Raw genomic sequence first — 18,737 nt, 5'->3', positions numbered from 1 at the left:
AAAAAGGTATGTCCACATCCTAATCCTTAGAACCTGTAAATGTTACCTTATTTTGAAAAAGAGGTCTCCACAGATATACTTAACTAAAGGATCTTGAGATCAGATCATCCTGTATTATCTGAACTGGACCTAAATCCAACACATGTCCTTTTAAGGAGGAGGGAGGAGGAGAAGAGGCCCATGAGGCAGGGAATGGAGTTGTACAGCCACAAGCAAAGGAACACCTAGAGTCACCAGAAACTGGAAGAGTCAAGGAAGGATTCTGCCCTTGAGCCCTCAGAGAAAGCGATGTCTTGCTGACACCCTGATTTTGAACTTCTGGTTTCAAGAACTATCAGAGAATAAGTTACTGTTGTTTAAGGCCACCAAGTTTGTGGTAATTTGTTACAGCAGCTCTAGGGAAACTACTACAGGGTCTCATAAAGAACTTCTTTAGAAGGAGAAATCTCAAGTATCATGATGATTAGGAGAAGAGTTGGAAGTTGATACTGTAGCCAGGAGGGATTTTTGGCAGCTTTTGAACAGTGTAGTTTGTTCTACATGCAAGGAAAAAAAAGTTTATACAGCAAAGCTTATAAAATGCTAATTGTTAGACTTAGTACTTAACTATTTAATACAAGGAATTTATCAAATAACTATTAAATACCCAAAGCCACAGTGTTAGTATTACTTCATTATTTCCTGAGAAGGTCTACTTTAGATTTACCAAAGATTCTATTTTTACTCATATGTTGTTTCTCCACTGTCAAGTACAGTATCTTGCTTATAGTACATACTCAAAAAATGTTCGCTAAATGAATGAATGAATGAATGAATGAATGAATGAACAGTGACACAAAACTATAGAGTACACATTTACTGCTTACCTTGAAACAATTCTGGTTCTTACAGGTGTTTCTGGAATAAAGGGGATACTTATAGAAGAATTCATCTTTTGTTTATAAAGTATTCTTTCAGTATTCATTTTACGTTTACGAGCTGTAAGCTTGTAGAGACTATAAATACGGTCAACAACTTTGGACCTACTTCGAACATCCTAAAAAAGAAAATATACATTTATTAAAACTAATAAAAATTTGGTATCCCTTCTATGCTAGTAAAATCAACCATAATAACCACCAGACAATAAACTTATGTGTCTTTAACAAAATCAAAAGCCATACTTTCCAAGTTGAGCAGTTAGACTGGTTTAAGTTATAAACTAAATTGTAAGACAATTATAAAAAAGGTACATATTTAAAGATTCTATACCTAGCTCCATACTGAATAAAAGGGTAAGTATTATAGTCAATAGACCTATTATATCCAGTTGCCGAGTCCTGTGAATTTTCTCTAGGTTTCCAAAGTTATCGACTTATCTCTCACAACCCTAGGTCAAGTACACTTCTTTGCCTAGACCACTACATATCTATACGTCCCTCCTTCCTGAATGGTCTCCCTACATCCACACACACTTTCCCAAATCCATTCTTCAATCAGTAGCCAAAGTCATGTTGAAATTTAAACTAGAACATACTCCCTCATGTAAAATCCTTCAGTGGTTTTGTTCTATCATAGCCTGTGGTTCCCCCATGTTCGACTGTAACACCTAGAGAGGTCTTACCATAGAAAAGCTTGAAATGTATTTATGGTTACAACAGGAGGATGAGGAGTCACATATATGTGGTATTCTACCTTAGTAGGATAATTTGTTACTTTCCTCGTAAATGGGAAATGGCTACTTATATAACTGTAATAAACTTTATTTTTAAAATTTAGTTTCTTTAATACATTAGAAAACCTCCTATATCAACACAACACACACAGCACACAACACAACAGGCAAACACCTCCTATATCAACAAAAAAGGCAGGTTTTTTTGTTTTGTTTTGTTTTGTTTTTAAAAGGCAGGTTTGAACATACACAAAACCCTATTTAAATTGTGACAATTACTGAAGGAAAAATGTAAATCTTAAACCTAAAAACCTGGAAAGATAACCTCAAAGGAAGATAACTAATACTTACAGAGGCTCGATTTGTTGTTTTCAATAAAATAGCTAACAAACAACAAGTTTTTGTAAAAATGCTTCCACCCTTGTCTGCGACTTTGTCACCAGGCTTTTCTCGGTACATTTGCAAAAGGTCCAGCAGTGTATCTATGCAATTTTCTACATCATAAACTGCTGCAGTAGTTTTCTCATACTTGAAGAGAACAGAATGAAAGCAAACATTGTAACAAACACATGTTAGCCTTAGAAATAGCCCAATCAAAAAAAAAAAGCTTAGAGCCAACTTTTTGGACTATCTATGGCAAGTCCGAAGGACTCTGTGAAATGACTTCTTGATTTTACTATCATTTCTGGATCCATTTTATATGCATATCTGCATTTTAATTGTTTTCTTCCCAACTGACTTTTAAGTTCCACAAATTATGAATGAAATCTAAAATCTTTGAACATGAACACCCTAAAAAGCTTAATGACAAGGCAATTTTACTGAGAACCTCACAGGAAAAAGATAACTTATCTGTGGTAGTTAATCACAGGGTAAAATAATGATAAAGACTAAGATTGGGATATATTTTTCCTGCTTCAAATACCTAATTGTATCACTAGATTCATACTGAAATTTGCATGGGAACAAATAATGCTAATGATACTAAGATAAAAACAACAATAAAACAATATTAACAGTTAACATTTGGCACTTTTATGTATGAAGCACATTATATATATTGACTCATTTCATTCTCACAATAACATTATGAGGTGGATACCATTACTATACCCATTTTATAGTTAAAGAAAGTAAAGCAAAGAGAGGCTAAGTAACCTATAATAAGCTGCAGAGCTGGGATTCAAACCCAGGTAATTTGGCATCAGTCTGTGTTCTTAACCACCACTTCTCAGTAAGAAAACATCAGGTAAAGTGTTCTAAGTTATGGCAAAGGGGTTGGGTGGGGAAGACAAATCTGTCATCTCAGTATTTTTGACTGCATGCATTACAGTTTAGTACAGATATCTACTACTAGTCCAAAGCCAAAAATCTTAAATGCTAATACCTATATAGAGTCTTACATACAGGGTAACTAAGTGATAGCAATACCTTCATCGTGTTTTGCCCGACATGATTATAAGAGGTTCTATTGTTTTGATACAATGCGGTGGATAAGAACACCAGCTCTAGAGGTGGACAACATGGATCTGAATTGAGCTCTATCACTTATCACACTCAAGTGTTTAGGCAGGAGACTTAACTTCTATAAGGATTATTATTCCTTCTCTATAAAATCAGAATAACAACATGAACTGCCTGAGAGGATTATTGTAAGAAAAATTAAATGATGCATGGAAAACACTAGCACGTAGGAGGTACTCAATAAATGTTAGTAATCACTGTTATTAATATCATAAAGACAGAAAAAATAAAATCATAAAAAATTAGTGCTTCTATGTACAGTTATGTTAACAGAGTAAATATTTTCCCCCCTAAGACTCTTGCACATAAATGAATTCTAACTGGGCGATCTAAGTTCTAGTGGTGAACAAGCATGAACTTAATTTGCTGGGTTAGATTTCTTGACCAATGAACAATTCATTATTAAAATGGAAAACTACCTTAGCGACATTAAGCAAGACTTGTACAGCATATCTGATGACTTCCATACAAGGAACGCTGCGATTACAACTTCGGATCAAAACAAATATTTTAGAAACTGCTCCACTCTGCGCCATGTTCTCACAACAAAGTGGAGACAATCTAGTAACTACCTCTGAAAGGAGGAAAAAAAAAGAGAGAGATAAATTCATAGCAACAAAATGAAATTTTAGCTAATACTGTACTATAACATTCTTTGTACACCTCAAAGGTAAAAATGCATTTCTAACCTTATACAAGATATTGTTAAGAAAAACTAACCTAGGTGCTTTAAAGCCTCAAGAATAGCTGAAAGGTGCTTGTAGGTCAAAAGATAATGAAGTGCAAGTGCAGTTCTTTTGTAGAGTTTGTTTTCTTCTCGAATCTCCCTGTTAACAAGTTGAAGACTTAGTCGTATAGCTTTAATTTTTGTACAATCATTTTTCTTCCTCCAAGAGTATCCTCTCCATAATGCCTTAAAAAGACAAAACACAGTAATTTTAAGATTAATCCCATGATGTTTTGAACTTATATCTACATCTATTTCTACAAAATAAGTATTTTCAGTAAATCTATAGGATATAATCAGACACTTTGCAAATAAAACCTCAGCTCATGTTCTAATAAATAGCTACACAGATTTTTATAAAAAGAAATATATATAATATTCCTGTATATAACCTGAAGCATGATTCATTGACCAAAGATGTCTAAATCTATACAAAATGCTAAAATACTTTTTCACCTCAATCCTAAATGTCTCTAGGGAAATTTGAAAATAAAGGGCTTAATAATGATACAGTATTTATGAGTTATTCAACTGGCAAACCTCAGCTTTTTAAAATGTGACTGTGTTTTTAAAATGTTAGATATCATGTAGGTGAATCATAAACCAAAGTCTGGAACTAACATCATAATATTTCCAGTTACCTGAATTTTACTGATTCCATTATTAAATTTTTCCTGTTTTTTACAGAGGAGAAAGCGGCGTACTGCCTTCTGTATTACTGACGCAGCCCTGTTTTGCTGGCTCATACATTCTTGAATTTCATGCTGACTTTTGATGATGCTATGATACTTCTGAGCAAATCTCTTTTGCTGTAATTTTGTTCGAAACCATCTCTGTTTGTAAAACATATAGAGATTTTCTTTACTTCAGGTTTTTAAAACAAATAAATACATATATACACATACATACACAAGTGAAATAAACAGAAGATTATATTGAAATATCTTTCAACCCTCCCCAGTGGCATTACTTCTCCACTCCACTGGGTGCAAATCTTCCAGTCCTCATTGGGTATGTGTCAATTTAACCCTGTACAACATAGCCTTCATTTCACAAATCATCCAAACTCTAGCAAGCTGTACGTGTCATTCTGCAATTTGTTTTCTCACTCAATATTTTACATATAAGTATATGTTAATGTATGTAAAGAGAGTTATTATCCAAAATACATAAAGAACTCTTATAAATCATAAGAAAAAAGAACATCCAAAAGAAGAAAGGGCAAAGTATATGAATAAACAAAAACAAAAAAAAAAACCCACACACATACATTAAGAAAAAGCACACAATACACAGATAATAATTTGAATAGCCAACACATGAAACATTTTTTAGAACTGCTAGCAATGAAAGGAAATCCAAAGCAAAAATGAGATGCAATTTGCCATTCATCAAAATAGCAAAAATCAGAGTCTTTAACACTATGTGTTGGCAAGAATGTAGAGAAACAGGTACCCTCAGACTTTGCTATGAGTATAAATGAGTATAATTATTTCAGAAAATAATTCATAGCTTTATTCCTGTGCCTTAAAACATCAACCTATTTCTAACCCATCAAGCCATCCTAAATATGTCATCCTATAAGCAAAAGGCTACATATTATATGACCTTAGCATAAGGTATTTGGAAATTATTTATTAAGATAGAAAATTTGTAACAAAAATTATTCCATAGTTTTACTACTGCAAAGGAAAAGCTAACCTGAATACAGATGACTGAATTAACTTGCTTGTTGGCATTCTTCAAAGCCATGTGAAGTTTATATGCTCTTTGAATTCTAAGAGCAGACAGGTGATAATATGCAGCCGCTGTGAAGTGAAGAAGCCTAATTCTGGTTTTCTGTTCTAAAATCTAAAAGAGAAATAAAAAATTAACCAGATATTTGACTCTTAGGACAACTGATCAATGTTTATTTTTGTATTTCCTCAATACCAAATTATGTAAATTAGCAATGTTAACTTTTAATTAAGATTATTTACATTGTAACTCAAAGTGATTATAATCCTTTACTATACAATATTTCCACATGTGTAACCCCTAACTCAGGGTATAAAAAGCAAAATTGTATTTTGGGCACCTTACTAAAGAACAGTATTTAATTTAACTAGACTACACAAAAACAGCTAATTAAAGCTTTGAATGTACTAACTATAATGAGAGAAGTGTATGAATACTAAACTCAAAACAAATTACAGTATTCTAAGAAGAACTGCTAGAGATGGTCATAGTAAGTCAGACAAAATTATTCGAATCAATTTCTCCAGTTATTAGGCAGTCTTGCACAAATCTAGCACAAGACTCCTGTAGCAGAACCTCTCAATAGTGGCCTTTAAACTTCCAATTTATATTTAATGAACACAATATAAAAGATTTCCTTTTTCATTTCAAATTTTTTTGTCTTTGCCAGTGCTTCATATATTAGATGCCAAAAACATCATGAACTCTCCCAGAGGATTCTCTCTTGCTGAAGATGTGGAAGTTATCACAGGAATGGTAGCTCAGAACACCTCAAAGAGTTGCTTGGTGGTAGCAAATGGCTACCTGAATCACAACCTCCTTCATGTGTGGAGCTCTTCCCTCACTCTTCTTTCAGTTCCTTTGTTAAGATTCATCACAAGAGAAAATTTAGTTTGCATTTTTGGTGAGCATCTATGAGAAACAGGCTCAAAGAACAAAACTCGATAGCAGACAGTGATCTTGTTACATGGCTCTGCAGAAGCTGAATAAATTCAAGTTAATGGTTATATTAGCTCTGAAATTATTCTCCAAAATCTAAAATTTCTTAACACAATTTAACATCAAATATTTTCATTTCATAGGACTGAGATATTCTACTTATAAATACTTACTCTTTTTCTTACTAACCAACCACGCACTAGTGCTTGCAGAACAACTGTAGATTTTTTTAATTCTACATATTTTATCCTTTCACACTTTCCATCCTTCCTGGCTCGTATATATCTCTGTATGGTCAAAGCAGCAGACTTTTGCCGAAGAAAGACCTGCCTTCCTTTGTATCTTCTAAAATTCGCTTGGATCAAACAAGCAGCTCGATGTCTCTATAAGGAAAAATGTGCAAGTGGCATTAATAGAAAGGCTTAATAATTTCAACCCATAGGTTTCTGAATTTCTCAATGTAAAATGAGATCGTATAATTGTGATTTTTCCTTACATTTTTAGCTTAAGAATGTCATATTTCATATAAAAGAAAAGGTGATGGTGTATAATTTCTAAACCTATATAGGTCTACAGCTAAAAATTAAATTTTTATGAAGGTGCAAGCCAAGGTCAATAGGTATCTGGTGCTCTTTCCCTCTCATCTTCTTGATACCTCTCATTGTGAGGGAGAAAAGAACTAATATTACCACAGGACCTATACATTTAATAAAAATGCTAGCAATGTAAAGAACAGAATGGGTATTGTAAACAGCTATCAGGGAAGCTGTTTGTTGCTTCAAGAACCTTAGAGTACATCTTAGAACTAGCACATCTTAGTTTCAATTACATAACACCTCCACAACCAAATTCTAAGACACCTGAAGAAGTATATAAATTAAAATGGGAACTAGGTTTGCTTTAAAACATAGATTCCCCGGCCAACTGGCCGAATGACCTTGGGCAAGTCACTTTCTCTCTCTAGACCTCAGTTTCCTCATTTGTAAAATAGGTATGCTAATAATAACTACTTCAGAGGGTGATTATGAGCATCCAATTAGCAAATATACACTAGTAGGTATAATAATAATGGCTATATAATAATAGTGAATATTACATGAATGTTGAAATTTATAAGTAGAATTTTAGTTTTGATTTCTTTAATAAAAGGCTATAGGTACTGCAGCTATTCTAAACTTTGATGTTAAATATTTTTAATAGATCACCAATTGTAGTTTAAAGACTATATTATTTTTTGGGGGGTTTCCTTTTTTTTAAGTTCAATAATTAACAATATAGTGTATTATTAGTTTTAGAGTTCAGTGATTCATCAGTTGCATACAACACCCGTGCTCATTCCATCACGTGCCCTCCTTCATGCCCACCACCCAGTCACCCCATCCCCCCCCACCTCCCCTCCAGCAAGCCTGTTTCTTTCCTATGCTTAAGAAGTCTCTTATGGTTTGTCTCCCTCTTTGGTTTCATCTTGTTTTATTCCTCCCAGGTTTTTGGTTTTTTTTTTAACTAACCAGAATCATGCTGTATGTATTGTTCATGTGCTTTTTGGAGATGTTCTCAGCCTAGCACACAACTTTTATCCATTCTGTATTCCACAGAAATAGGTTGCTTCATTCTGCTGTTATAATTATTCCCACTTTTGTGCACAAACTTGGGTACAGGGGCTGAAATTTGAGGGGAACAGTGTCAATTTGAGCCCTTGGCAATCTGAGGTGAAGGCATGTTGACTTGGCATTTAGCAGGGGACAGGCCGTGCACGCTGACTCGGGCAGGAGGGCAGCTGGACCGTGAATTTGGGACCCATAGGCCGATGGCATCGTGTGTGACAGGGACGTGGCTGGTTTCGTTAAAGACTATATTATTAAGTGTTTGACTTATAGTAGACAAAATATGCTACATCTATTAGGACTTCCTCCAAATAAATTATTTACTCTAAAATTAGTTACTTCAAACTTGGATTTGAGAATATTTTATAAATATACAAACAAAAGCATTCATAAAATATTTTTATGAGTGAATACAATTTTTAATTAACTGCAGCGATGTGTTTAAAATGTATAGTTAACAAAAAACAATTTTTGTTTCCTAAAATAATTCTTTGCAAAGGAGCTATTTTTTTCTTTCTGCACCTACTTTCATCATTAAGAAGTGTTCACGAGCTATTCTTCCAGCAAGTGTAGCTCTCCATTTTCTCTGAATGATAATTGTTGATGCTCTCACATTCAGAAACCTAAAAAGTAGTTATTGGGAAAGCAATTACAAATGTCTTTAATCTATTCAATAAGTATTTATTGTACACCTCACTCCCCCCCGCTAAATACTAGAGAAAGAAAACACAAGAAAGATAATGAGAATAAAAGAAAGTGGAAAAGTATAATTTATATTTAAATTGTAGTCATCAGAATTTTATACATACACATACACACACCCTGAACTGACACAATGAAAAAGAAGTTTTGCAATTAGCAATATTGGCAATATTTCAGTGATAAGAAATATGAATTTCTAGAATGAGAAAGAATTCTGAACAGGATCAAAAGAAAGTACAATTATGTAGACCTAGACAAAGCCTAGACAAAGGGGGTGCGGGTAGAAATAATGGCAGAGTATAAAATCTGAGTCATTGCAATTGAGTCATTGAGCAGACAGGAGGGGGGTCACTAAGAGAACTTGGGAGATTAGAAGAGCATCAGGCAAATGAGAAATGGACACTTGTTTGAAAGGAAAGCTAGGCATCATGCAAATATTTAAAAAGAAATATTCTGTAAGTAGAACTGGAGAAAAACTTAGAAAGTAAGGGCCAGAGATTAAACTTTAGGTGTCAACATGGTGTAATACATAAAAATTGAGAATGGATTTAACTTACATGTTGCCACATTTCTTAGAAAACAAAGCTGAGCATTAATAAGAAAAATTCAGCATTTTGGAACAGGAAACTTAGATACTGGTCCTTAACAGCTGATAGCAGCAACTATATCTTTATATGGCAAGCCCTGAGCTTCTACCCATGGAATCTATCAAGAAACTCTTCTAACACTAGTGTGTTCTCCTAAAACAATCTTTAAAACCACCACTGATACAATAATTCATCAATTCTGGTAACTGAAGAAAAATTCTTACACTATGAAATAAAAAATAATATCGATAATCTGATTAAGAGCTTTAGAAAAGGTGTTTCAAAGAAATGAACAAGGAATAGGAAAATACAATGAACATAAATAAGTTGGTAATTAGGTCTTCATCATTAAGGTAAAAGAGTGTGGGGGCTAAGTTAAAAAAAAAAAGAAAAGAAAAATGAGTGAGAAAACACATTTTGCCAGTAGCTAAATTGGCAAACAAAATGGACCAATGCACTAATAAGGAAACCAATATTTTCCTGGATTATTTTATTTACTTCCTCTTACCCTCATCCCCATATGAAACCAAATCAACTTGAAGTACTTTTTACTGAATTATATCAAGGCTCTATCTCAAAAAATAAGATAGTCTTAGAGATATACTTTGTTACATTAATGGTGATAAGACCAACAAAACAAACCATACAAGTTAGGCATAGCAAATATTTAAAAGAAAAATCAATAAGCACTATTATTTTATATAAAGACTTGGCTAACACACACACACACACACACACACACACACACACACACACACACACACTCCCCTCCACCCCCCAACAGCTATCACATATTACCGTGTTCTCTCCTGTTTGGTATAGAAGCAACCTTGAATGATTTTAACAGCTTTTAGTACACGTAGATATTCTTTACGTGCTTTCCAATACCTATACCAGGCTTGAATCTTGCAGGCAGCTTTCACTTTATGTAAATATTTCCTGGCTTTATAGCTCCTCCACACAGCCTATGAAACACATAAATATAACAAATATGCAATGAGATATATTTTCTTGTAAATTGAAAAAAATCAGTATTAAAGACAGCTAGTGTAAGATTGGTTAAGTAGACAAAAATCAATGGCAGAAATATAGTCATATAATGACTCTTCTTTCGATTAGGCTCATTCATTCCTGACACCTATGAGCCCTCTGAAAACAGAGGGGCTCACCATAGTAGGTGAGTATGTATGTACTTTATCACACATAACCTGTGGCTGCCTGAGAGCTAAGACTAATATAACCCTAACAAATATTTCTAAATTGTAATATATGTACAATGTCTGGAAAGCCAGATATGTGCATTGGCCTCACTATCTCAATCCATTTGGAAGAACAGAAGGAAAAGGAACACACTGACTACTCTACTTCCTGGGAAGGAAAGGAATCCTTCCCACCTCCCACCTTGCCTCCCTCACATATATCCTGGGTTTTGTGTCCAGGCTGAAGCAAATTCCTGAGAGCAACTCTCTATCAGAGGACTTCAGTTTTTCCAATTTCTGTGACCCTGAGGCTGACTAAATGTTTAAGTGACAATACAACTTATTAAGCCCTTAGCATTGTACTAAGCACTGTAGGTCCTTACAACACCATAGGTAGATAATATCATTACCTAATTTAGCGATGAGTAAATCCAGAGAAATTTAGTAACTTATTGATGTACAGGTAATAAGTGGAAAAGGTATCTTATTTTTTCTCTACAAATATTTCATGAAATGATTAAGATCCCTATTTTACAAAACAGAAACTGATGCTGAGGAAGAAGAGATGTGTTATACCACATGGCCACAACTGAGTCAAGATCCGAACCCGAGTTTGTGTGACCCAAAATACCTAAAACAAATACTGCAGCCACACCTTACATGGGGATCAGGATCCAAAGTCAGCTGACAGGCAAGAATTATATGAATGTCAAAATTAACTCTTGTGATGTCCTTAACTTACTCGAAGTATATTATGTGTGGTTTTTATGTAAACAAATCTGAGTATCAACATACTGGTATTCACACCGGGAGCCAGGCATCAGTATTTCTAAAAGTTCCAAGTGATTCCAATGTGCACTAAAGTTTGAGACCACTGATTATATGTTAAAAACAAGATGTGTAAAATATAATTTTTAAATTTAATTATATACGAGAAAAATAGCCACAATTTCCTAAGATTGTTATTTTGGCTTTTCTGTCATTTCAGTTTATATATATATATATATATATATATACATATATGTATGTATAACCCTAACTAATATATCCAATTAACATATTTCAAACATTAACTTCTTGGCAGCATTTGGAATTTGAGCATTCTTTTCTTCCTCCCTCAATCCTTGGTTTCTTGATACCATAAATCTTTCAGTTTTGCTTGTTCTCTCTTACTACCATGTTTTGGCTTCTCCTCGCAGTATTCTCAAATGTTGACGTTCTTCAGGGTTGAGTTCCAGGCAGGCTCTCTTCTCTTACTCATTTTCTACATTATTCCTGGGTGATCCCATCACCCCCACGACTTTAATTATCACATGTATGTAGAAGTCAAATTCTGAAATCTGTACTACTCTCCAGACTCCAGACAAGCACAGCCAACTGCCTTGCTAGACATCTCAACTGAAACATCTGTTAGGTACTTCATCATGTACCCCAAACTGAACTCATCATCAATCTTCCAATCTGCTCCTCTCCTTGCTCCCTATGTCAGAGAACGGTAACATCTGCTGAGTTACTTAAGCCATACACATGGCTTAGATGCTTGTTTATGCTCTATATAATGCAAATACTACCCTTTCCACTCAAACTAATCCTCACAATCCCATTGTCACTACACCTTACTAAACTATCTTTCACCTGACCTCATGCCAATAGTCTCCTGGTTGGTCTCCCTGCTCCCCTTCCAGTCCCTCTTCCACATTCCTGCCAGAGTAATTTTTTAAAAATAAAAATATGATTCTGGTTTTCTCCATTTTAAATTCTTCTAGAACTTCTTTTAATCCAGTAGAAGAGACTAAGCTTGTGTCTATGTCTTACAAAGCTATGCACGATCTCACTCCTGGTGCTGCCAGCCTAGTCTCCTATCATTCTCTATACTGCACCACACACACTCGCTCTCTCATTTCTGAACTCTGTGTTATCGCTTATAGCTGCATACATGCGAGACATTTTAGTGGGCTATTTTTAATTCATCCTTTGGCTTAACATCTCATTAAATGCCACTTGTCCTGGGAAGCCTTTTCTGAGCACTGGGACTAACTTAGGTTTCCCTTCTTTATGTTCCCAGCAACATAAACCTCTCATTTTGTTTTATAATTAAGCTTCCTTGCTCAATTAAGTGCTTTAAGGACAGCAACTAAGTATATTTGTCTATGCCAATCAACCATGATAGCATTTGAGCACATTGCCAGCACTGGACATTTATTTGCTGAATGAAAACAGTATATCTAAGTTCAACAGCAAACCAACAAGATACCAACATATTACATCAAGGTTCAAAGCCCAGGTATGAACAGGTAGAAAATAAATTGCTGAAGTACCTAGATTCAATTCCTGGATTTGCCTCTCCCTACATTAGCAAGTTATTTAACCTTTCTCAGTTGCTTCATATTTCAAAAGAGATAATACTCTACACCTCACCCACTGATATATGTATGTGTGTGAGAAATGCAGATACAATATTTTTGTTATATAGTATATATTTTACATATAACAATAATAATTAATGAAAAAATTATATAAAATTGCTTTGGAAACCAAAGTCTAAATGCTCTGAATAAAGTACACATGTCTATCTAGCTTAAGTGGTCTTATTAACAGATTGGTAGGGGAATAAAGTTATCCCATTTGGCCTAAATTTTGCCAAATCTCACTTTACCTTAGCGTAAATTTCTCACTTAAAAAATTTTTTTACTCCGTAGAGAACTCCCATTTATCAAACTATATTCTCAAAATTAACACCTATTGAAATGCATCAAGCATATAGTGATCACGTTCAGAAGAATTCCAGTTCTGTGTTGTATTAGCTGAATTAGTGCCCTTTTCCCACTCTCAAAAATGTTCTGTTTTGGAAGATAAATGAAATGGTCACATAAATGAAGTATTATTCTTTATGAACTGCTTAAGTTAATTTTACAAATTCTAACAAATATTGGTTAAAGAAAGAATTCAAGCTTTACATTTAAATATACAAGTACCTGGATTTTTATGGTGCTATCTTTAATTTTCTGAAACTTCCGTTTCTGTATAAATCCTCTCGTTCTAGCTTGAATAATGATAATGCTGCTCCTAATTTGTAAATACACTTGTCTTTGATGTTGTGCAGACAAAGAGGCTCTGTGGTGATTTTGTAAAACCACTGCTGCCTTCCTATACAATAAAAACTGCCTTCTTGTTTGCCACGTCCTGAAATACTGCTGGAGGGTCACAGCCGCTCTTTTCTGCTGAAGAAATCTTCTCCGATACACTGCCATCTGAAGGAAGGACTGAATTCGCAGGGCAGCACACATCTGCATTTCCAATTTTCTTGTGAGCATTTCACAAAAAGCTTTTTGAGTTGTTACTGCAGCCTCTCTTTGAGGATACTCTGCCTCCTGGGAACAAGCCACTAGAGAAGCTCTATGCCACTTCTGAACCCTAAGTGCTGAGCTGTGAACAGCTCCATGCGGAGTTTCCATTCTGTGAGGGCAGAATGCAGATTGTTGGGCCATGGCTGCCATGTTTGCCTCCGATAGGTGTCTCAGCGTCTGTCTAACTTTCATGCCTCTAAAAGCAGCCTGAATAATTAGTACAGATTTCTGAACTGCTAAAAGTCTTTTTCTTTCCATTTTTACTCTGACATATGACCTATAATAATTCTGTATAACAACAACAGCAGTTTTCTTTGCTTGATAATCAAGTTTGGCCCTGTGCATTCGGTAGACTGACTGAATTAGTGTGGCAGCCAGGTGCATATGCTGGATATCCTTTCGCACCTCAAAATCTCTGTATGGAGACTGTAGACAAATGACTGCTTGGGTGTGCGCTGCAGTTAGCATTCTGTATCGTCTTTGAACAAAAACTACTTTTGCTCTCAAGTGGAGATAACGCTTCCTTATTTTGGAGGCTTTAAAATGCTTCTGAATAATAGTGGCAGCCTGATGCTGTTCCTGAATCTGTTTCCTTATGATCAAGTCGGGGAAATCTGCCTGAATACAGGTTGCTGCTTTCCTGAGGGTATCATGTTGAAGAGCTTTCTTTTTATTTGCTCTATATCTTTCCTGCATTACTTTTGTAGCCCACTGAATCTTTTGGGAAAATAGATACTGCCTATACATTTTATATGTGCTTTGTATTATGATAGCAGCTCTGTGTTTTTCCCTTAAAAGTTGTCTTGCCTTCATTCCCTTATAGGCGGCCTGAATGACCAAAGCAGAATGTCTTTGTCGGACATAATTTTCTCTTTGCAATTTCGCAGCCCTGTATGCTCGGTAATGTTGCTGAATTAGAACTGAGGCATGTTTCCAAGTCTGAAATGTAACATATGTTCTGTGCATTCTGTAAGTGGCCTGGATGAGAACTGCAGCCCGGTGCATCTCCTGTAACTTCTTCTTTGCCACCAGCCTTCGGTAAGATGACTGGATTGTAATGACTGCCTTCTGTAATTTCAAGAATTGGTGCAAGTGATGCTTGGCACAAATGGTGGCCCGATATTTCCTCTGAACAAAAATAGCAGCTTTTTTGAGGGAAATGAATCTTTTCCTCATCACTAAAGATCTAAACCTGCTTTGAATAAGGGTTGCAGAGGAATGCATATTTTTCAAATGTCCTCTAGCTTTCATCCCCCTAAAAGCAGCCTGAAGGATCAGAGCAGAATGTCTTTGTCGGAGATAACATTGTCTTTGTAGCTCTGCAGCCCTGTTTGCTCGGTATTGCTGCTGGATTATGACTGAGGCATGTTTCAAGGCCTTGTACCTCACATATGCTCTGTGCATTCTGAAAGCTGCCTGGATGACAGTAGCAGCCCCGTGCATCTCTTGCATCTTCTTCCTTACCATCCATCCTCTGTATGATGACTGGATTTTAATGATTGCCTTTTGTAACTGCAGGAACTGTTGGAAGTAATGCTTTGCACAAACAGTTGCACGGTATTTTCTCTGAACCCAAAGAACAGTTTTCCTGAGAGACAGGAATCTTCTTCTCACCCTGAGAGTTCTAAATCTCCTCTGAATAAGAGTTGCAGCTAAATGCATAATTTTTAAATGTTGTCTAGCTTTCATCCCCCTAAAACCAGCCTGAATGCGTATGACAGAATGCCTTAATTTGTTATACTTTTGAAATTGTACGTTTCTTTCCTTCACTGCCCGGTACTTTTGCTGTACTGTTTTTGTTACCTTCTTTAACTTACTAAAATAGGTTTGCTCTCTGTGTCTTCTATAATATGACTGAATGAGTGTGGCTGCACTTTGCATCTTTCTGAGAGTCTGTCTAACTCTTATTCCTCTAAAACTTGCCTGAAGAACAGTAATAGCTTTCAAAATTGTCAAGTACTTTGCACGCTGAATTTTACCTTGACAATATGCTCTGTATCTTACCTGAATTATGACAGCTGCTGTTCTCATTTTATGGTATCTCATTTTTGCTTGATGCATTTTAAACACGGCTTGAATAACAGTGGCTGCCATGTGCATGTGTTGGATTTGTCTTCTTACTCTAATACCTCTATAAATGGCTTGAATTTTAACTGCTGTCTTCTTGAAATTAAGATATTCCTTACGTTGATGGCTTGCAATTTTAATACCTTGATACCATCTCTGAATTATAACAGCTGAAGCTCTGCAGGTTGCATAGTTTTTTTTGGTTTTGTAAGCTCTGTATGTGGACTGTATGGTGACTGCTGCTTTGTTGTACTCCTTTATTTTTTTTCTTACTCTCATACTTCGGTAAGCTGACTGTAAAATGACTGTAGCTGCTCTGGTTTTCAAATACAACTGACGCTGTTTCCTTCCAACACTATAAGCCCTATAATACATTTGAATCAGACAAGCAGCTTTTTTCACGATTTCCCACGTCTTCTGTTGCACATACATTCTATAGTATGACTGTATGATGACAGCACATGCGTGTTGCTTTTGAATCCGCCTTCTCACTGTTTTTCCCTTCCATGCAGACTGAAGCGTCAGTGCTGCCTTAGAGAGCGCAATGTACTCCATGCGTTGTTTCTTTCCTGTAGTCCATGCTCTCAGATGTCGCTGGATGACCAACGTGGCTGTTTTTAACAATCTAAACTGTTTCCGAGCTTTGGCCATTCTAAAAGCAGACTGAATCCTCACTGCAGCTTGATGTTCCCTTTTGATCTGCTTTCGAACTTTCCAGCCACGATAAGCAGATTGGAGAGAAATCACAGCTGCCTTGGTCTTTAAAAATTGCGTTCTAACACCACGAACAGTCCTGTATGTCCTGTACCATCTCTGAATCTTGATAGTAGACTGAAGCACATATTGATATTTCTTCCTTTTACTATAGCCTCTAAAAGCAGTTTGAATTTTAAGAGCAGCTATAGATTGTTGTTTGATTAGCTGGCGTACTTTATAACCTCTGTAAGCTGCCTGCAAACAAGTAACTGCTCTTTTGACTTGCAAGAAGTTCTTCCTCTGACTGATCTGTGCTTTGTATGCATGATAGTAGTTCTGAATGACAACAGTTGCTTTATAAATTTCCAGGTAGTGCTGCCGTGTCTTTCTCATTCTGAAATAAGACTGTAGTGAGACAGCAGCTTGTCTTTGCACCCGCATCTGCTTCCGAACCAGGTGACCTCTAACAGAAGCTTGCAGTTTGATACAGGATTCCCGCATCTGTCTGTATTCTTGTCTCTCTAGTGCAGCCATTTTTGTGGACCGGTACTGTCGCTGGATACATAGCGTCGCTGCTCTCAAATGTAAATATTGTTTACGAGTTTGTTTCATCCTGACAATTGACTGTAACTTTACTGTAGCACTTTTTAGTCTCAGAAATTTTTTTCTGGAAATATAAGCTCTGTAACATGATTGAATTTTTATAATGGATGTGAGGATGTGAATAAACTTTTTCCTGGCCTGCATCCCTCTATATGCAGACTGTAGAACAATGACAGCAGAACGTGTTTTCTGGTAAGATGCCAGAACTTTCTTTGCTAAAACATAAGCTCGAAAATGAATCTGAATTACAAGGGCAGCTCTCTTTACCTTCTTATATTTCTGTAATTGTTGCTGTTTTCTTACTTGTGCCTGCAATTTGGTAGTAATTTTCTTAAGCTTTAGAAATCGAAATCTGTCTTGCCTCATCCTCCAGTAGGACTGAAAAACACAAGCAGCTCTTGTTTGTCTATGTAGATTGCGAGCTCTCATCCTCCTGAAAGCAGCCTGCAGTCGGATGGCCGCAGCCCGTTTCTGCAAATAGCTGGTGCGCTCAGTCTTTCCTTTCAGATAGGCTTTGTAGTACTTTTGAATGGTCAGTAGAGCCTCTTTTTTTCTTTTATATAATTTTTGGGCTTGAACACACCGGAATCTTGTCTGAATGATAACAACACAAGATCTAATGTGAATATATTTCCGTAATTCTTGGTGCATTCTATACCATGATTGTATGACAAGAGCAGATTTTTCTTCTTTAGCTCGTTTCCGGCCATGCCATTCTCTAAAAGCTCTTTGTAATATTATTGTAGCTTTTATTTGTAATTGCATTTTACGTTGCTTCCATCTTCTGAACATAGATTGGATTATGAGACATGATGATTTTAGCATCTTATACCTCTGTTCATCATGTTTTCTTCTTAAATAAGCACACCAATGTCTCTGAATTGTAACTGCAGCCCAAAGATGTCGTTTGTAAGAAGTAACAGCAATTATCATTCTTATCCTAGACTGCAGGATGATTGAGTAATATTTCAATTTCAGAAACTGTTTTCTAGTGGAATATCTTCTCCAATACCTCTGAAAAAGGTAAGAAAGGACACAAAGTAAAACACATAACTTTCTGTACTTAACACCTCTGCAAGTATTAATTTTTCTAACCTTTTGCTTAAAAATAAACATGTTAAATTGAAAAAGTATTATTTTTGGAAAATACTTGTCTCTTTTGTTTGTAGTCTAGTTTCTATATCGATATAGCTATAGCCAATTCAGAAATCCTTGTCTCAATCCTAGTGGTATTTATATTTGTATTCCAGAGACAAAAGAAATGTAAAGCAAGTTTATATTCTAATAGAATAACATATAAGAAAATAGTCAAAAATAAAGTTATAGTAATATTCTGCTATCTATTGATTCT

At 35.5% G+C, this 18,737-nt stretch overlaps 1 protein-coding gene across 2 annotated transcripts in view; it reads right to left on the bottom strand.

The window, feature by feature from the left end:
• The window catches only part of ASPM (assembly factor for spindle microtubules), a 64,004-nt gene that overhangs the window by 4,147 nt on the left and 41,120 nt on the right, over positions 1 to 18,737 (bottom strand). The window contains exons 18-27 of one of the 2 annotated variants that reach the window (XM_028120332.2): positions 13,649 to 18,400; positions 10,273 to 10,439; positions 8,712 to 8,808; positions 6,755 to 6,964; positions 5,607 to 5,756; positions 4,547 to 4,738; positions 3,899 to 4,091; positions 3,598 to 3,752; positions 2,006 to 2,182; positions 867 to 1,036 (exon numbers count right to left, since the gene is read on the bottom strand). In XM_028120332.2, the coding sequence (XP_027976133.1) occupies positions 867 to 1,036; positions 2,006 to 2,182; positions 3,598 to 3,752; positions 3,899 to 4,091; positions 4,547 to 4,738; positions 5,607 to 5,756; positions 6,755 to 6,964; positions 8,712 to 8,808; positions 10,273 to 10,439; positions 13,649 to 18,400 (6,263 nt within the window). The remainder of the gene's footprint in view (positions 1 to 866; positions 1,037 to 2,005; positions 2,183 to 3,597; positions 3,753 to 3,898; positions 4,092 to 4,546; positions 4,739 to 5,606; positions 5,757 to 6,754; positions 6,965 to 8,711; positions 8,809 to 10,272; positions 10,440 to 13,648; positions 18,401 to 18,737) is intronic. The other variant, XM_088016809.1, reaches the window with a different exon arrangement.

Source organism: Eumetopias jubatus, unplaced genomic scaffold (genome assembly GCF_037043125.1).
Source record: "Eumetopias jubatus isolate StellerSeaLion01/CBP00866 unplaced genomic scaffold, mEumJub1_p1.0 scaffold_12, whole genome shotgun sequence".
Classification (NCBI taxonomy): Eukaryota; Metazoa; Chordata; class Mammalia; order Carnivora; family Otariidae; genus Eumetopias; species Eumetopias jubatus.
This window is presented reverse-complemented; position numbering and strand designations above follow the sequence as displayed.